This window comes from Coregonus clupeaformis, unplaced genomic scaffold, assembly GCF_020615455.1.
Source record: "Coregonus clupeaformis isolate EN_2021a unplaced genomic scaffold, ASM2061545v1 scaf1420, whole genome shotgun sequence".
In the NCBI taxonomy this organism is placed as follows: domain Eukaryota; kingdom Metazoa; phylum Chordata; class Actinopteri; order Salmoniformes; family Salmonidae; genus Coregonus; species Coregonus clupeaformis.
In genome coordinates, this window is record NW_025534874.1 from 61,286 (window position 1) to 82,500 (window position 21,215).

Below are 21,215 nucleotides of genomic sequence, written 5' to 3' on the forward strand. Positions count from 1 at the left end.
GTCTTAGTCCACAGACTAGGAGACAGGCCTCAGCGTCTTCAGATTAGGTGAAGAAGTGTCTTAGTCCACAGACTAGGAGACAGGCCTCAGCGTCTTCAGATTAGGTGAAGAAGTGTCTTAGTCCACAGACTAGGAGACAGGCCTCAGCGTCTTCAGATTAGGTGAAGAAGTGTCTTAGTCCACAGACTAGGAGACAGGCCTCAGCGTCTTCAGATTAGGTGAAGAAGTGTCTTAGTCCACAGACTAGGAGACAGGCCTCAGCGTCTTCAGATTAGGTTCTACAAGAAAGAGGATGGAGGAGAAGGGAAGAGAGAGATCAGAAAGTATGGAGGAGAAGGGAAGAGAGAGATCAGAAAGTATGGAGGAGAAGGGAAGAGAGAGATCAGAAAGTATGGAGGAGAAGGGGAGAGAGAGATCAGAAAGTATGGAGGAGAAGGGGAGAGAGAGATCAGAAAGTATGGAGAAGAAGGCAAGAGAGAGATCAGAAAGTATGGAGGAGAAGGGAAGAGAGAGATCAGAAAGTATGGAGGAGAAGGGAAGAGAGAGATCAGAAAGTATGGAGGAGAAGGGGAGAGAGAGATCAGAAAGTATGGAGAAGAAGGGAAGAGAGAGATCAGAAAGTATGGAGGAGAAGGGAAGAGAGAGATCAGAAAGTATGGAGGAGAAGGGAAGAGAGAGATCAGAAAGTATGGAGGAGAAGGGAAGAGAGAGATCAGAAAGTATGGAGGAGAAGGGAAGAGAGATCAGAAAGTATGGAGGAGAAGGGGAGAGAGAGATCAGAAAGTATGGAGGAGAAGGGGAGAGAGAGATCAGAAAGTATGGAGGAGAAGGGGAGAGAGAGATCAGAAAGTATGGAGGAGAAGGAGGAGTTCCACCTGAGATAATGATGTGATGATGGTCCTATGATGTAACTACAATAAGATAACAGTCATTTATTACAGACAGAAACACAAAAACATGCTTCCATTCTGGAAAACAGTTCCTCTTTGATCTGGGTAGCTGTGTTTTTATTTGACCTATATTTAATCATTACACATATTCAAGGGAGGGAGCAATGAAAACTGTCTTACCTAGATTCACTCAAGTCCTTAACAAGATGGTTTTCATGTTCAACGAGAGCTTTGAGACAAGCTCCCGTCACTTCTGGTCCTTTGGGGATGACTGCTTTCAGTAGTTTTCTCATTCGGTCCTGTTCAGTTGTTTCAGCTGTTATTCTGGAGTGCTCTTCTTCACCAATCATGTTCTTTGACCACAGATCATCTGCTATTGGCATTGAGTTTTTGGTTCGCTGAATTAGTTTAGCCCAGTGTTTCTTCAGAAACTCCTCAGCAGGAATGTCAGGGACTGTTAATGCTGAAGGGGGGGTCAATTAAATTAATATGGCTTTAGGGTTAACAGCAGCTGTTTCTACATCTTCCAGTCTCTCCAGTTATCATTCCTCTGATAGTCATTTATTGTATAGAGCCGACTCCAGGGTTGTGGTCAATTCCAATTAAAGTCAGTCAATTTAAAATAGAAAATATAAATAATAATTTTTCCTATTAGGTTTATTGAGAAGTCATTGAAAATTGATGCCCTTATTAATGTTTTATCAACAATCTACTCAGAATAATCTAATGTCAAAGTGGACATGTCCCCCATACATTCAACATCTGTAAGGTCCCTCAGTCAAGTATCGCATTTCAAGCACAGATTCAACTATATACAAAGACCAGGGATCTTTTAGAAAGCCTCATAAAGAAGGGCAGTGATTGGTAGATGGGTAACAATAACACATCAGACATTGAATATCTCTTTAAGCATGGTCAAGTTAATAATTATCCTGTGGGTGATGTATTAAACCACCCAGACACATCAAAGATACAGTCGTCCTTCTGAACTGAGCTGCAGGACAGGAAGGAAACTGCTTAGTGATGTCACCATGAGGCCATTGGTGATTTTAAAACAGCTACAGAGTTCAATGGCTGTGACGGGAGAAAACTGAGGATGGATCAACAACATTGTAGTGACTCCACAATAATGACTTAAAATAACACAAATATACAGAATAAAAATATTCCAAAACAGAAATACCTTATCGAAATAAGTATTCAGACCCTTTGCTATGAGACTTGAAATTGAGCTCAGGTGCATCCTGTTTCCATTGATCATCCTTGAGATGTTTGAACAACTTGATTGGAGTCCACCTGTGGTAAATTTAATTGATTGGACATGTTTGGGAAGGAACACACCTGTCTATATAAGGTCCCACAGTTGACAGTGCATGTCAGAGCAAAACCCAAGCCATGAGGTTGAAGAAATTGTCCGTAGAGCTCCGAGACAGGATTGTGTCGAGGCCCAGATCTGGGGAAGGGTACCGAAACAGTTCTGCAGCATTGAAGGTCTCCAAGAACACAGTGGCCTCCATCATTCTTAAATGGAAGAAGTTTGGAACCACCAAGACTCTTCCTAGAGCTGGCCGCCCGGCCAAACTGAGCAATCGGGGGAGAAGGGCCTTGGTCAGGGAGGTGACCAAGAACCAGATGGTCACTCTGAAAGAGCTCCAGAGTTCCTCTGTGGAGATGGGAGAAACTTCCAGAAGGACAACCATCTCTGCAGAACTCCACCAATCAGGCCTTTATGGTAGAGTGGCCAGACGGAAGCCACTCCTCAGTAAAAGGCACATGACAGCCCACTTGGAGTTTGCCAAAAGGCACCAAAAGACTCTCAGACCATGAGAAACAAGATTCTCTGGTCTGATGAAACCAATATTGAACTCTTTGGCCTGAATGCCAAGCGTCACGTATGGAGGAAAGCTGGCACCATCCCTACGGTGAAGCATGGTGGTGGCAGCATCATGCTGTGGGGATGTTTTTCAGCGGCAGGGACTGGGAGACTAGTCAGGATCGAGGGAAAGATGAATGGAGCAAAGTACAGAGAGAGCCTTAATGAAAACCTGCTCCAGAGCGCTCAGGACCTCAGACTGGGGCGAAGGTTCACCTTCCAACAGGACAACTACCCTAAGCACATAGACAAGACAACGCAGGAGTGGCTTCGGGACAAGTCTCTGAATGTACTTGAGTGGCCCAGCCAGAGCCCGGACTTGAACCCGATCTAATATCTCTAGAGAGACCTGTAAATAGCTGTGCAGCGACGCTCCCCATCCAACCTGGCAGGGCTTGAGAGGATCTGCAGAGAAGAATGGGAGAAACTCCCCAAATACAGGTGTGCCAAGCTTGTAGCATCATACCCAAGAAGAATTGAGGCTGTAATCGCTGCCAAAGGTGCTTCAACAAAGTACTGAGTAAAGGGTCTAAATACTTATGTAAATGTGATTTTATTTTATATATACACATTTGCAAAAATGTCTAAAACCTGTTTTTGCTTTGTCATTATGGGGTATTGTGTGCAGATTGATGAGGGGGAAAAAACGATTTAATCAATTTTATAATAAGGCTGTAACGTAACAAAATGTGGAACAATTCAAGGGGTCTGAATACTTTCCGAATGCACTGTAACTCATGTTTACTTACTTGTTGAATGGGTGGCAGTGATGTATTCATCTGAAAGATAAACCAAATGAGGTTATATCACTCTAAATAGCATCTGTTACAAAAGTACAAAGTTATGATTGACATATGCTCCTACCTTGTGATACCACTTCTTTCCATGCAATCCTCTCATCATCACCGAATAACTCCATCTCAATGTCAACCCCTGTCATTTTCACAACCGCCCTGAAAAAGCTTGGTGTGGAGTCTCTATGTATGAGATGAATCTTCTGGAGAGAGACGGAGAGAGCGAGAGAGAGATTGCTTGCAATGTAAACATATGTTTCCCATGCCAATAAAGCCATTTGAATTGAGAGCGAGCGAGCAAGAGAGAGCAATGGATATAAATGTGATTTAAATGTCCGATTCATGTTCTTACTTTACTAAAACTGTACCTGTGGATTGATGGCGGTAGAACAGGGAATGTTCAGTCTGAAGAAACTATTCAGTTTGAAGGCCTGCTCTGGTCTTGAGATGAGAACCCTTGAAGACCCTTGAGACTTTTCCTGTTGTTCCACAGCCTGCGAAACGAGGCATGAAATACACAACCAGTCAATGTATAGTATTATTCAAACATTATTCAGAAAACTAGCAACAAACTATTAACTTCATGTTATGAGTGTCAACATAAACCGTACCACTGCTTAGTTAAGGTCACCTCTAAAAGAATGGTACCTCACCTGTATTTGGCTGGGGTTACTGGGGAACAGGTATAGGCGTGGAATTAGTGTTTGCTTTTTCACTGACAGATAGAGCATCAGCTCACAGTGGACATCTATGTTCCGCCAAAAGATAAAGCTCAGTATAACAGAGATAACTGAGAACTTGGGATGGAGAATCTTAGCATGGAATCTGGTGACCTCATGCACTTCCTCAACAGACACTCCATGTTCCTCTACATGAAAAATCTTCATCTCATTCCTCAGGGAAGGGTTGGTCCCTGAACAACACAATAAAAAGGAGACAGAAAGACAAATATTGTATTATTCAAACAACTAAAACACAAAGAATATGTGGTACCAGATCACAGTAAACTCAAACTCCCAGAATATTCATTTATTCATTCAGGAAGTGAAACTCAGTTACATGGAAATGTCTTTCTGAATACTATGTCTATATGGTTTTACCTAAACAGACAAAGTGTGGCAGATGAACTTCCTCCAGTTCACCTAACTCCATAGTGATGTCCAGCAATGGACCACCTTGTCCGTACTGCATGTCTTTCAGAAGTTGAGTGTAGGGATCCCAGTTCCTGAAGTGATACTTCAGAATGACATCTCTGTCACACACCCAGCGGAGCCCAGACACTGTGCACTCATAACGCCCTTTGGGTGTCCTGTGCCTGAGGGCAACAACAAGATATGGTAGAGAGGGTCAATCGTCAAATGGAGAGGTTGGATTATAAGCCTATTCCCAAAGGTAATGGGGAAATACACTAGCAAGTGGAATGAAATGTTAAAAGTAGTTATTTTACCTGAACATTGTCACTCCCTGGACAGTGGAAGTCAAGGGTTCAATCTGAAGCCAGTGTGTGGAGTCCTGAACAAGGACAAGCATGTCAGTTATACATATGGGGCCAGTTTCCTGGACACAGATTGAGTCTAGTGCTGGACTTTAAGCATGATCAATGGAAGTTTCAATAGAAAGTTCTTTAAGGTCCAGGACTAGGCTTAATCTGTGTCCGGGAAACTGGCCCATTAACCAAAGTAACTAATCTAATGTATTTATTCAATGTTACATGGAATGCTGGCGATTGATCCAATTAAACTGTCTAATGACAAAATATGACAGAAGTTAAAATCCTTCATTCCTACAAGCAGAACACAGGACTGTCTATATCCCAGTATGAATGGTTGGTCAGTACACACCTGGCTTTCAGACTGTGTTTATATTACTAAAGCAGAACACAGGACTGTCTATATCCCAGTATGAATGGTTGGTCAGTACACACCTGGCTTTCAGACTGTGTTTATATTACTAAAGCAGAACACAGGACTGTCTATATCCCAGTATGAATGGTTGGTCAGTACACACCTGGCTTTCAGACTGTGTTTATATTACTAAAGCAGAACACAGGACTGTCTATATCCCAGTATGAATGGTTGGTCAGTACACACCTGGCTTTCAGACTGGGTTTATATTACTAAAGCAGAACACAGGACTGTCTATATCCCAGTATGAATGGTTGGTCAGTACACACCTGGCTTTCAGACTGTGCCTGACTCCTGAAGGTATGTAAAAGTGAGAATTGACATTATGACTTACCTCAACATGGTCACAAGTCTTACAGCTCTGAGGAATCCCTGAAGTCAAAAGTAGTTGTTATTTAAAACGGACAATCTCATGTAATAATGAATTAATAAATATTAAACAGACTTGTAATAAAAATGAATGTAAGTGAGCAACAGTCTCAGAATGTACACTCATTATCATACCATAATCTGACATTAGTGTTATATTAATGAATGTTTGTGGAAGCAGGAAACAACATGGTTCTGGTCCATGTTTTGTAGATGTTGGGGGCCTGATTTCTGGTAGATCCCAGGATGAGAGCTTAAAGGTAGAGTCAGCTAAATGATGTTGTACGAGCAGCACCGCAGATATTGTGATGAGCAAGATGCCTGACTTCTCTCTCACACAGTATCTGCCCATGTGCACGGGTTCTCTTCACTCTTACAGTGTGGTAGCCACGGGACCAAAACAGAGGAGTTTAGCATCGCGCTCCAACGCCCTTAGTTGTTGTAGAAGTTTACCCACTATGATGTTTACTTTGTGCATCTACATCATATTGCTGACTCTATCTTTAAGTTTGTTTTGACCAAATAGATCATGATTGTGTTCCTTGCCTGGGACTCAAGAACGCTTTAATCGTATTTTGATTTTAAAACAATTATCAGTTAACACTCACATATCTGGTCTCTGGTGTTCTCAGGTCCAGGCTTGATACAACACTCTCCACCATGGTCTCTGGTGTTGGGACAGCAGATGGATAGACTGTGATTAAACTAAATACAACTTATAAAGGCTTTATATAGCATACATACAGTCTTCATAAGCAATACAAAGGGTGTATAAAGGGTGACAGAACAGCTCCCTATGTAGGGTGGATTACCAAATGTGACATAACACTATGTCAACTTCCATGAAGTCAATACTGATGGTGACATTACAGGTGACATTGCTTATCTTGATGAAAGCCCCTAGAGACGTGAAGTCACCAGGTATCATTTTAACAGGTTCTGATGCCCTCTTGTGGTTAGAGTGAAACTGACACTACAGTGAGACATAGGAGAGGAAACATCTGTACATCCAACAGAACACATTAAAAACACACCACCACCACTAATCTAACTGTCTGTAGGTCCAACAGAACACATTAAAACACACCACTACTACTAATCTAACTGTCTGTAGGTCCAACAGAACACATTAAAACACACCACCACTACTAATCTAACTGTCTGTAGGTCCAACAGAACACATTAAAAACACACCACCACTACTAATCTAACTGTCTGTAGGTCCAACAGAACACATTAAAACACACCACTACTGCTAATCTAACTGTCTGTAGGTCCAACAGAACACATTAAAACACACCACTACTACTAATCTAACTGTCTGTAGGTCCAACAGAACACATTAAAACACACCACCACCACTAATCTAACTGTCTGTAGGTCCAACAGAACACATTAAAAACACACCACTACTACTAATCTAACTGTCTGTAGGTCCAACAGAACACATTAAAACACACCACTACTACTAATCTAACTGTCTGTAGGTCCAACAGAACACATTAAAAACACACAACCACTACTAATCTAACTGTCTGTAGGTACAACAGAACACATTAAAACACACCACCACTAATCTAACTGTCTGTAGGTCCAACAGAACACATTAAAAACACACCACCACCACTAATCTAACTGTCTGTAGGTCCAACAGAACACATTAAAACACACCACTACTACTAATCTAACTGTCTGTAGGTCCAACAGAACACATTAAAAACACACCACCACCACTAATCTAACTGTCTGTAGGTCCAACAGAACACATTAAAAACACACCACCACCACTAATCTAACTGTCTGTAGGTCCAACAGAACACATTAAAAACACACCACCACCACTAATCTAACTGTCTGTAGGTCCAACAGAACACATTAAAACACACCACCACTACTAATCTAACTGTCTGTAGGTCCAACAGAACACATTAAAACACACCACTACTACTAATCTAACTGTCTGTAGGTCCAACAGAACACATTAAAACACACCACTACTAATCTAACTGTCTGTAGGTCCAACAGAACACATTTAAACACACCACTACTACTAATCTAACTGTCTGTAGGTCCAACAGAACACATTAAAACACACCACTACCACTAATCTAACTGTCTGTAGGTCCAACAGAACACATTAAAACACACCACCACTACTAATCTAACTGTCTGTAGGTCCAACAGAACACATCACTACTACTAATCTAACTGTCTGTAGGTCCAACAGAACACATTAAAACACACCACTACTAATCTAACTGTCTGTAGGTCCAACAGAACACATTAAAACACACTACTAATACTAATCTAACTGTCTGTAGGTCCAACAGAACACATTAAAACACACCACTACTACTAATCTAACTGTCTGTAGGTCCAACAGAACACATTAAAACACACCACCACCACTAATCTAACTGTCTGTAGGTCCAACAGAACACATTAAAACACACTACTAATACTAATCTAACTGTCTGTAGGTCCAACAGAACACATTAAAACACACCACTACTACTAATCTAACTGTCTGTAGGTCCAACAGAACACATTAAAACACACCACCACCACTAATCTAACTGTCTGTAGGTCCAACAGAACACATTAAAAACACACCACTACTACTAATCTAACTGTCTGTAGGTCCAACAGAACACATTAAAAACACACCACCACTACTAATCTAACTGTCTGTAGGTACAACAGAACACATTAAAACACACCACCACTAATCTAACTGTCTGTAGGTCCAACAGAACACATTAAAAACACACCACCACCACTAATCTAACTGTCTGTAGGTCCAACAGAACACATTAAAACACACCACTACTACTAATCTAACTGTCTGTAGGTCCAACAGAACACATTAAAAACACACCACCACCACTAATCTAACTGTCTGTAGGTCCAACAGAACACATTAAAAACACACCACCACCACTAATCTAACTGTCTGTAGGTCCAACAGAACACATTAAAACACACCACTACTACTAATCTAACTGTCTGTAGGTCCAACAGAACACATTAAAAACACACCACTACTACTAATCTAACTGTCTGTAGGTCCAACAGAACACATTAAAACACACCACTACTACTAATCTAACTGTCTGTAGGTCCAACAGAACACATTAAAAACACACCACCACCACTAATCTAACTGTCTGTAGGTCCAACAGAACACATTAAAAACACACCACCACCACTAATCTAACTGTCTGTAGGTCCAACAGAACACATTAAAACACACCACCACTACTAATCTAACTGTCTGTAGGTCCAACAGAACACATTAAAACACACCACTACTACTAATCTAACTGTCTGTAGGTCCAACAGAACACATTAAAACACACCACTACTAATCTAACTGTCTGTAGGTCCAACAGAACACATTAAAACACACCACTACTACTAATCTAACTGTCTGTAGGTCCAACAGAACACATTAAAACACACCACTACCACTAATCTAACTGTCTGTAGGTCCAACAGAACACATTAAAACACACCACCACTACTAATCTAACTGTCTGTAGGTCCAACAGAACACATTAAAACACACCACTACTACTAATCTAACTGTCTGTAGGTCCAACAGAACACATTAAAACACACCACTACTAATCTAACTGTCTGTAGGTCCAACAGAACACATTAAAACACACTACTAATACTAATCTAACTGTCTGTAGGTCCAACAGAACACATTAAAACACACCACTACTACTAATCTAACTGTCTGTAGGTCCAACAGAACACATTAAAACACACCACCACCACTAATCTAACTGTCTGTAGGTCCAACAGAACACATTAAAACACACTACTAATACTAATCTAACTGTCTGTAGGTCCAACAGAACACATTAAAACACAACACTACTACTAATCTAACTGTCTGTAGGTCCAACAGAACACATTAAAACACACCACCACCACTAATCTAACTGTCTGTAGGTCCAACAGAACACATTAAAAACACACCACTACTACTAATCTAACTGTCTGTAGGTCCAACAGAACACATTAAAAACACACCACCACTACTAATCTAACTGTCTGTAGGTACAACAGAACACATTAAAACACACCACCACTAATCTAACTGTCTGTAGGTCCAACAGAACACATTAAAAACACACCACCACCACTAATCTAACTGTCTGTAGGTCCAACAGAACACATTAAAACACACCACTACTACTAATCTAACTGTCTGTAGGTCCAACAGAACACATTAAAAACACACCACCACCACTAATCTAACTGTCTGTAGGTCCAACAGAACACATTAAAACACACCACTACTACTAATCTAACTGTCTGTAGGTCCAACAGAACACATTAAAAACACACCACCACTACTAATCTAACTGTCTGTAGGTCCAACAGAACACATTAAAAACACACCACCACTACTAATCTAACTGTCTGTAGGTCCAACAGAACACATTAAAACACACCACTACTACTAATCTAACTGTCTGTAGGTCCAACAGAACACATTAAAACACACCACTACTACTAATCTAACTGTCTGTAGGTCCAACAGAAGACATTAAAAACACACCACCACCACTAATCTAACTGTCTGTAGGTCCAACAGAACACATTAAAAACACACCACCACCACTAATCTAACTGTCTGTAGGTCCAACAGAACACATTAAAACACACCACCACTACTAATCTAACTGTCTGTAGGTCCAACAGAACACATTAAAACACACCACTACTACTAATCTAACTGTCTGTAGGTCCAACAGAACACATTAAAACACACCACTACTACTAATCTAACTGTCTGTAGGTCCAACAGAACACATTAAAACACACCACTACCACTAATCTAACTGTCTGTAGGTCAAACAGAACACATTAAAACACACCACCACTACTAATCTAACTGTCTGTAGGTCCAACAGAACACATTAAAACACACCACTACTACTAATCTAACTGTCTGTAGGTCCAACAGAACACATTAAAACACACCACTACTAATCTAACTGTCTGTAGGTCCAACAGAACACATTAAAACACACTACTAATACTAATCTAACTGTCTGTAGGTCTAACAGAACACATTAAAACACACCACTACTACTAATCTAACTGTCTGTAGGTCCAACAGAACACATTAAAACACACCACTACCACTAATCTAACTGTCTGTAGGTCCAACAGAACACATTAAAACACACCACTACTAATCTAACTGTCTGTAGGTCCAACAGAACACATTAAAACACACTACTAATACTAATCTAACTGTCTGTAGGTCCAACAGAACACATTAAAACACACCACTACTACTAATCTAACTGTCTGTAGGTCCAACAGAACACATTAAAACACACCACCACCACTAATCTAACTGTCTGTAGGTCCAACAGAACACATTAAAACACACCACTACTACTAATCTAACTGTCTGTAGGTCCAACAGAACACATTAAAACACACTACTAATACTAATCTAACTGTCTGTAGGTCCAACAGAACACATTAAAACACACCACTACTACTAATCTAACTGTCTGTAGGTCCAACAGAACACATTAAAACACACCACTACCACTAATCTAACTGTCTGTAGGTCCAACAGAACACATTAAAACACACCACCACCACTAATCTAACTGTCTGTAGGTCCAACAGAACACATTAAAACACACCACTACTACTAATCTAACTGTCTGTAGGTCCAACAGAACACATTAAAACACACCACTACTACTAATCTAACTGTCTGTAGGTCCAACAGAACACATTAAAACACACCACTACTACTAATCTAACTGTCTGTAGGTCCAACAGAACACATTAAAAACACACCACCACCACTAATCTAACTGTCTGTAGGTCCAACAGAACAAATTAAAACACACCACCACCACTAATCTAACTGTCTGTAGGTCCAACAGAACACATTAAAACACACCACTACTAATCTAACTGTCTGTAGGTCCAACAGAACACATTAAAACATACCACTACTACTAATCTAACTGTCTGTAGGTCCAACAGAACACATTAAAACACACCACCACCACTAATCTAACTGTCTGTAGGTCCAACAGAACACATTAAAAACACACCACTACTACTAATCTTACTGTCTGTAGGTCCAACAGAACACATTAAAAACACACCACTACTAATCTAACTGTCTGTAGGTACAACAGAACACATTAAAACACACCACCACTAATCTAACTGTCTGTAGGTCCAACAGAACACATTAAAAACACACCACCACCACTAATCTAACTGTCTGTAGGTCCAACAGAACACATTAAAACACACCACTACTACTAATCTAACTGTCTGTAGGTCCAACAGAACACATTAAAACACACCACTACTACTAATCTAACTGTCTGTAGGTCCAACAGAACACATTAAAACACACCACTACTACTAATCTAACTGTCTGTAGGTCCAACAGAACACATTAAAACACACCACTACTACTAATCTAACTGTCTGTAGGTCCAACAGAACACATTAAAACACACCACTACCACTAATCTAACTGTCTGTAGGTCCAACAGAACACATTAAAACACACCACCACCACTAATCTAACTGTATGTAGGTCCAACAGAACACATTAAAACACACCACTACTACTAATCTAACTGTCTGTAGGTCCAACAGAACACTTTAAAACACACCACTACTACTAATCTAATTGTCTGTAGGTCCAACAGAACACATTAAAACACACCACTACTACTAATCTAACTGTCTGTAGGTCCAACAGAACACATTAAAACACACCACTACCACTAATCTAACTGTCTGTAGGTCCAACAGAACACATTAAAACACACCACCACCACTAATCTAACTGTATGTAGGTCCAACAGAACACATTAAAACACACCACTACTACTAATCTAACTGTCTGTAGGTCCAACAGAACACTTTAAAACACACCACTACTACTAATCTAATTGTCTGTAGGTCCAACAGAACACATTAAAACACACCACCACCACTAATCTAACTGTCTGTAGGTCCAACAGAACACATTAAAACACACCGCTACTACTAATCTAACTGTAGGAATGAATCCAGAGGAAAACACATGATGAAACATTGCTATGACTCACCTTTGAATGTGTTGGTCATCTATCTGACACAGGGTCACTGAGGAATAAACCCCAAACCCAGGATAGAGGGGTTCAGTGAATGTGGTGTGTTTTGTGTAAAGGTGTGTCAGTGTACCAGAGGAGGACACGCTATAGAAGGACAAAGTACCAGCTGGCCAGTCCAGATACACTCCAACTCTGTTAGAAACAGGATCATGGAAGAATCTGATGACTTCAGCATGGTAAAAGTCATATCCACTGTCAGAGCAGACTAAACTCCAGGACTTTCTATTGGTTCCAATACAACTGTCTACTCCCTTCCTCTGCATTCCTTTGTACGCCACACCAATGTGAGAAATGTCACCATCCCTCTCCACCTCCCAGTAATAACGAGATCCAGATAAAACTTCTCTGCAGAGAACTTGGGGATGACGGTCAAATCTGTCTGGATGGTCTTCATAATGCTGCTTCTCCTCCACCCGTGTCACCTTCCTGTTCCCCTCAGACAGTATCAGGTGTGGGTTTGCTGTATTTGGGTCCAGGGTGAGATGACAGGCATCTGTAGACAAAAGGAGAGTTTAATCAAACCACATCTTCATATAAAATGTTGTTTTGTAGGTAGAGAACAAGTATTGATTAGTTACTATGTTACTGTAGTTCTGAATATGCAGTTAATTAGGATTGAAGAGACTTACATTTCCTCAGCCCTGATTTCAGCCTGAACTCTCCACCATGATCCACACTGTAGGAGAAACAGGTTATTGACTGACAAAGACTTAATAAAGCAGTCAACATTTAAACCATATTGTTGTGTTCTGGTGCACTATCCAAGTTCATTACTAGAGAAATACAGGTATTCTACCCTACCTACTGCATACAGAACAGAGTACAATTCATTACTAGAGACATACAGGTATTCTATCCTACCTACTGCATACAGAACAGAGTACAATTCATTACTAGAGACATACAGGTATTCTATCCTACCTACTGCATACAGAACAGAGTAAAATTCATTACTAGAGACATACAGGTATTCTATCCTACCTACTGCATACAGAACAGAGTACAATTCATTACTAGATACATACAGGTATTCTATCCTACCTACTGCATTCAGAACAGAGTACAATTCATTACTAGATACATGCAGGTATTCTATCCTACCTACTGCATACAGAACAGAGTACAATTCATTACTAGAGACATACAGGTATTCTACCCTACCTACTGCATTCAGAACAGAGTACAATTCATTACTAGATACATACAGGTATTCTATCCTACCTACTGCATACAGAACAGAGTACAATTCCAACAGGATATCAGAGATGCAGAAGAAGAGTATTCATGTGGTGATGATGTATGCTGTGTTGGAGTGCTAAGCCTGCTGGGTAAACGTCCCCTTAATTATACCATCAGGTCCTCATGTTACTGAACCTACTACACTACATAGGACACAACCACTGCTCACACTATTAGGACATCTATTCTGACTTACTTCAGCTTCATCAGTTTATCTGTGGGATCCACCAGAGCAGCTGAAAGCAGTCCCCCTGCAGAGTCTCCTGGGTGATTGTAGCTCAGGTCCAGCTCTTTCAGGTGGGAGGGGTTTGACCTCAGAGCTGAAGACAGAGCAGCACAGCCCTCCTCTGTGACCAGACAGCCAGACAGCCTACAGAGAGACACAACAGCTGTCTAGGTTGGTGGACTGGTGTCAATCATCTTGTAGGACACCCATATATTTGTCCATGACACAAACATTGTCATGAAACATCAGATGTTCAGAGTATTTGTTTTACTAAGCTCAGTACCGACCTGAATGAAACAGCTGTACATACCCCAGTGTGTGTAGTTTACAGTCTGGATCCTCCAGTCCAGCAGAGGGCAGTGTAACTCAGCTCAGTACCGACCTGACTGAAACAGTTGTACATACCCCAGTGTGTGTAGTTTACAGTCTGGATCCTCCAGTCCAGCAGACAGCAGTGTAACTCCTGAGTCCTGCAGGTCATTGTCTCTCAGCTCCAGTTGTTTCAGTTGTGAGTTGGGTGAACTCAGGACTGAGGCCAGATCTGAACAGCAACCCTCTGTCAGACCACACTGACCTAGACTAGAGGGCAGAAGAGCACATGATTAACAAATGTTTAAAACATCCACATAATAACTCACACTGAAGATAGTTAACTCACACAAGTGTCTGTATGTTGCAGAGTGGACTGGTTAATCCAACACAGAGCAGCTCCACTCCTCTGTCTCCCAGGTCATTGTAGCTGAGGTCCAGTTCTCTCAGGGGGGAGTTTGGTGTCTGCAGAGCTGAAGCCAGAGTCTCACAGGATTCATATGTGAGTTTACAGCCAGCCAGTCTGGAGAGAGGAGATATAGTGATACACTGTTAAATATGCAAAGCTTTAAGAATAATGAGATGCATTAAGACAATAACAGAAGGACACATGATTAACCAATGTTAAAAACATACTAACTCACTCAAGATATTTACCTTAGTTTTATATATGTTATGTATGTTTCTGGATATGTCCCAAAAATGTTAAAATAATGTTAAAAACATACACATACTAACTATACTGAACAGAAATATAAACCCAACATGTAAAGTGTTGGTCCCACATTTCATGAGCTGAAATAAAATATCCCAGATATGTTCCATACGCACAAAAGCTTATTTCTCTCAAATGTTGTGCATAAATTTGTTTAGATCCCTGTTAGTGAGCATTTCTCCTTTGTTAAGATAATCAATTTTGTTAAGATAATCCATTCACCTGACAGGTGTGGTATATCAAGAAGCTGATTAAACTGCATGATCATTACACAGGTGCACCTTGTGCTGGGGACAATAAAAGGCCACTCTGAAATGTACAGTTTTGTCACACAACACAATGCCACAGATGTGTCAAGTTTTGAGGGAGCGTGCAATTGGCATGATGACTGCAGGAATGTCCACCAGAGCTGTTGCTAGATAATTTTATGTTAATTTCTCTTCCATAAACCGCCTCCAACATCGTTTTAGAGAATCTGGCAGTACATCCTACCGGCCTCACAACCGCAGACCACATGTAACCACGCCAGCCCAGGACCTCCACATCCGGCTTCTTCACCTGCAGGATGGTCTGAGACAAGCCACCAGGACAGCTGATTTAACTGTGGGTTTTCACAACCGAAAAAGTTCTGCACAAACAGTCAGAAACCTTCTCAGGGAAGCTCATCTGCGTGCTCGTCATCCTCACCAGGGTCTTGACCTGACTGCAGTTCGGCGTCGTAACCGACTTCAGTGGGCAAATGCTCACCTTCGATGGCCACTGGCACACTGGAGAAGTGTGCTCTTCACGGATGAATCCCGGTTTCAACTGTACCGGGAAGATGGCAGAAAGCGTGTATGGCGTCGTGATGGCATTGTGTGGGCGAGCGGTTTGCTGATTTCAACGTTGTGAACAGAGTGCCCCATGGTGGCGGTGGGGTTATGGTATGGGCAGGCATGAGCTACGGACAATGAACACAATCACATTTTATCGATGGGAATTTGAATGCACAGAGATACCGTGACGAGATCCTGAGGCCCATTGTCGTGCCATTCATCTGCCGCCATCACCTCATGTTTCAGCATGATAATGCACGGCCCCATGTCGCAAGGATCTGTATACAATTCCTGGAAGCTGAAAATGTCCCAGTTCTTCCATGGACTGCATACTCACCAGACATGCATGTTTGGGATGCTCTGGATCGACGTGTACGACAGCGTCTTCCAGTTCCCGGCAGTTTTCAGCAACTTCGCACAGCCATTGAAGAGGAGTGGGACAACATTCCACAGGCCACAATCAACAGCCTGATCAACTCTGTGAAGGAGACGTGTCGCGCTGCATGAGGCAAATGGTGGTCACACCAGATACGGACTGGTTTTCTGATACACACCCATACTTTTTTTTAAGGTATCTGTGACCAACAGATGCATATCTGAATTCCCATTTATGTGAAATCCATAGATTAGGGCCTAATGAATTTATTTCAATTGACTGATTTCCTCGTATGAACTGTAACTCAGTAAAACCTTTGAAATGGTTGCATGTTGCGTTTATATTCTTGTTCAGTATATAGTACATACATAATACATAAACACTCACAGTGGATACTGAAGATAGTTAACTCACACGAGTGTCTGTATGTTGCAGAGTGCACTGGTTAGTCCAACACAGAGCAGCTCCACTCCTCTGTCTCCCAGGTCATTGTAGCTGAGGTCCAGTTCTCTCAGGGGGGAGTTTGGTGTCTGCAGAGCTGAGGCCAGAGTCTCACAGGATTTATATGTGAGTTTACAGCCAGCCAGTCTGGAGAGAGGAGATATGTTGATACACTGATAAATATGCAAAGCTTTAAGAATAATGAGATGCATTAAGACAATAACAGAAGGACACATGATTAACCAATGTTAAAAACATACTAACTCACTCAAGATATTTAACCTTAGTTTGATATATTTATCACATTTTATGTATGTTTCTGGATATTTACCAAGATGTTCAAATAATGTTAAAAACATACACATACAAACTACATACATAATAAATAAACACTCACAGTGGATACTGAAGATAGTTAACTCACACTAGTGTCTGTATGTTGCAGAGTGAACTGGTTAGTCCAACACAGAGCAGCTCCACTCCTCTGTCTCCCAGGTCATTGTAGCTGAGGTCCAGTTCTCTCAGGGGGGAGTTTGGTGTCTGCAGAGTTGAGGCCAGAGTCTCACAGGATTTATATGTGAGTTTACAGTCAGCTAGTCTGGAGAGAGGAGATATAGTGATATACTGTTAAATATGCAAAGCTTTAAGAATAATGAGATGCATTAAGACAATAACAGAAGGACACATGTTTAACCAACGTCAAAAACATACTAACTCACTCAAGATATTTACCTTAGTTTGATATATTTATCACATTTTATGTATGTTTCTGCATATTTACTAAGTCGTTCAAATAATGTTTAAAACATCCACATAATAACTCATACTGAAGATAGTTAACTCACACTAGTGTCTGTATGTTGCAGAGTGGACTGGTTAGTCCAACACAGAGCAGCTCCACTCCTCTGTCTCCCAGGTCATTGTAGCTGAGGTCCAGTTCTCTCAGGGGGGAGTTTGGTGTCTGCAGAGCTGAAGCCAGAGTCTCACAGGATTCATATGTGAGTTTACAGCGATCCAGTCTGGAGAGAGGAGATCATCTGTTAGATATACAAATCCTTCAGAATAATGATAATGTATACATCAACTCAATAGCAGAACTTACAGTGCTCTCTTGCAGGTTTTCACTACCGGCAGCAACCTCTGATAACCTTCCTCTGATGTGTTGTATGTCTTCAGGTCAAACTCCTCCAGCACCTCCTCTGACATCAGTAACAGGTAGGCCAGGGCTGAACATTGTTGAGGTTCTAGCTCTGTTTCTGAAAGAGTTCCTGATCGCAGGGAGGTTTGCATTTCTTCAACTAGAGAGTTGGCACCAAGTTCATTCAGACAGTGGAACAAGTTGATGATCCTTTCTGGTGAGGATTCCCATTCGATCATGTATGAAATGTACCTGACTGTTCTCTTAACTGTTTCCTCATTGCTCTGTGTTGTACTTCCTGTCTGTGTCAGAAGGCCTCGTAACAGATTCTGATTGGACTCCAGTGAGAGACCCAGAAGGAAGCGGAGGAACAGGTCCAGGTGTCCATTCTCACTCTTCAAGGCCTGGTCCACTGCTCTCCTGTGTAAGTCATACAACGGGTCTGACTTCATGTCTCTGTACTGTTGTGTGATGACATTTTGGAGTAGGGTTTGAGTGGCTGCTTCATCATAGTCATCGTCAGAGGAATCATCATCACTATCACTAGTGACTGCTTTGGGGGGGAAAACATTTTCCTTCTTGTCCAGACATGATTCTAAAGCATGCACTGCTGCTAGAAACTCCTGAATGCTCAGATGCACAAAGCTGTAGACCTTCTCTTGGTTCAGCCCAGATTCTTCTTTAAAGATCTCTGTACACAATGCTGAGTACTCTGATGCCTCTGTGACATCAAGGCCACACTCTCTCAGGTCCTCCTCATAGAAGATCAGGTTGCCCTTCTGCAGCTGTTGGAAAGCCAGCTCTGCCAGTTTCAGGATCATCTCTTTGTCTGACTGAGACAGTTCCTTTGGGTTTGTCTCTGTGGCTTTGTTGTACTTCTTGTTCTTCACAATGATTTGGATGAGCGTGAAGTGTGTGAACATCTGGGTCAGAGTTTTGGGGACTTCATCCTTCTCTGCCTCTTTCAGCATCATCTCAAGGACAGTGGCTGATATCCAACAGAAGACTGGCATGTGGCACATGATGTGGAGGCTCCTTGATGTTTTTATGTGGGTGATGATTTCATTGGCCAGATTCTGATCTGTGATTTTCTTCCTGAAGTACTCCTCCTTCTGTGGATCATTGAACCCTCGTACCTCTGTCACCTGGTCAACACACTCAGGAGGGATCTGATTGGCTGCTGCAGGCCGTGAGGTTATCCAGAGGAGAGCAGAGGGAAGCAGATTCCCCTTGATGAGGTTTGTCAGCAGCACGTCCACTGAGGTTGGCTTCGTGACATCACAGCACCTCTCATTGTTTTTGAAGTCTAGAGGAAGTCGACACTCATCCAGACCATCAAAAATGAAAACAGTTTTGGTTTCCCCATCTTCAATGTTGTCAATCTCTTTCAGCTCTGAGAAGTAGTGGGAAAGAAGTTGCATCAGACTGTATTGGTCCTTTTTCAGGTTCAGATCACGGAAAGGAAGAGGAAACATGAAATGAACGTCCTGATTTGCTTTTCCCTCTGCCCAGTCAAGGATGACCTTCTGCACAGAGACTGTTTTTCCAATGCCAGCGATTCCTTTTGTCAGCACAGTTCTGATAGGTTTGTCTTGTCCAGCTAAAGGCTTGAAGATGTCGTTGCATTTGATTGGTGTCTCTTGTGTGGTTTGTTTCTTGGATGCCATCTCTATCTGTCTCACCTCATGTTCATTATTGACCCCTCCACTTCCACCCTCTGTGATGTAGAGCTCTGTGTAGATGTCCTTTAACAGACTTTGGTTTCCATGGTGTCCAATTCCTTCAGATATGTGTTGATACTTGTGTTTCAGTTTAGCCTTAATGTCTTGTTGGACTGTCAGAAGAGTTTGACCTATAGGAAAACAATGAGAGTTGGGACTCATAAGTTTGTGTGTGTGTGTGTGTGTGTGTGTGTGTGTGTGTGTGTGTGTGTGTGTGTGTGTGTGTGTGTGTGTGAGTGTGAGTGTGAGTGTGTGTGTGTGTGTGTGTGTTAGAGGGGCCTTTGTCCCGTTCTTTGTAATATTGTATGAAACACAGTCTTACTTCTTCTGTCCAGAAGGTTGTGTGTGATCTTTAATGCATCCTCACTGTCCAAACTCTCCACTTCCTTATTGTCATCTGGTAATGGTTCCTGGCTGAAAGCAGGTGGCTGATCACTCTTCATTGATAGCAGGCTGGGGGCAGGTGACTCTGCTCTGGGCTTCTGGACACTGAACAAAACAGGGAGGCAGATCACCTCATCAATATATCATCAGTACCTCATCTACATCATTTCAACAACTGTATAATTTAACTTCTAGAAGTCCTGATGTTTATTTTAAAGCTACAGTCTGCAATTGGTAAATCGGTTTTGGCCTTTTAAATGAATGATATAGGCCTACATTTGATGTAATTTGTGAACACTTTTCTCTTCATTAGTTTGATATTTTTAAGAGAACTGTATATTTTACAATTAATCTCTTACCTCTTAGAACTGGTGTCTTGAGTCATTTTAGAGCCAGTGGTCCCCTCCTCTCTCTCCCCAGAGAGACTCATTTTAGAGGCAGTGGTCCCCTCCTCTCTCTCCCCAGAGAGACTCATTTTAGAGGCAGTGGTCCCCTCCTCTCTCTCCCCAGAGAGACTCATTTTAGAGACAGTGGTCCCCTCCTCTCTCTCCCCAGAGAGACTCGTTTTAGAGGCAGTGGTCCCCTCCTCTCTCTCCCCAGAGAGACTCATTTTAGAGGCAGTGGTCCCCTCCTCTCTCTCCCCAGAGAGACTCATTTTAGAGGCAGTGGTCTTCTCCTCGCTCTCCCCAGAGAGACTCATGTTTGAGTCACAGCTCACTTAGCAACACTAAGAAATAACAGAACAGTCAATATTTCCGAACATTAACAATGACAACACTTTTACTGTCTGTGGTCAAAGTTCAAACAGAGACTTCATGTTGCATTTAAACATGCACAGTCCAATGTGTT

The 21,215-nt window shown here is 41.7% G+C and overlaps 1 protein-coding gene across 1 annotated transcript; it reads right to left on the bottom strand.

Annotated features, from left to right (window-relative positions):
* Positions 1 to 238: 238 nt before the first annotated feature.
* LOC121561643 (protein NLRC3-like) lies at positions 239 to 20,835 on the bottom strand. Its single transcript, XM_045218180.1, has 18 exons — positions 20,726 to 20,835; positions 20,305 to 20,471; positions 18,226 to 20,113; positions 17,969 to 18,142; positions 14,873 to 15,046; positions 14,438 to 14,611; positions 13,632 to 13,678; positions 12,958 to 13,495; positions 6,439 to 6,497; positions 5,796 to 5,833; positions 5,005 to 5,069; positions 4,658 to 4,872; positions 4,211 to 4,470; positions 3,926 to 4,051; positions 3,628 to 3,760; positions 3,513 to 3,542; positions 1,071 to 1,353; positions 239 to 278 (listed from the first exon to the last, which is right to left on the bottom strand). The coding sequence occupies exons 1-18, from the start codon at positions 20,794 to 20,796 to the stop codon at positions 272 to 274; spliced, it is 4,449 nt and encodes a 1,482-aa protein (XP_045074115.1). The 5' UTR covers positions 20,797 to 20,835; the 3' UTR covers positions 239 to 271.
* Between the last annotated feature and the right edge of the window lie 380 nt (positions 20,836 to 21,215).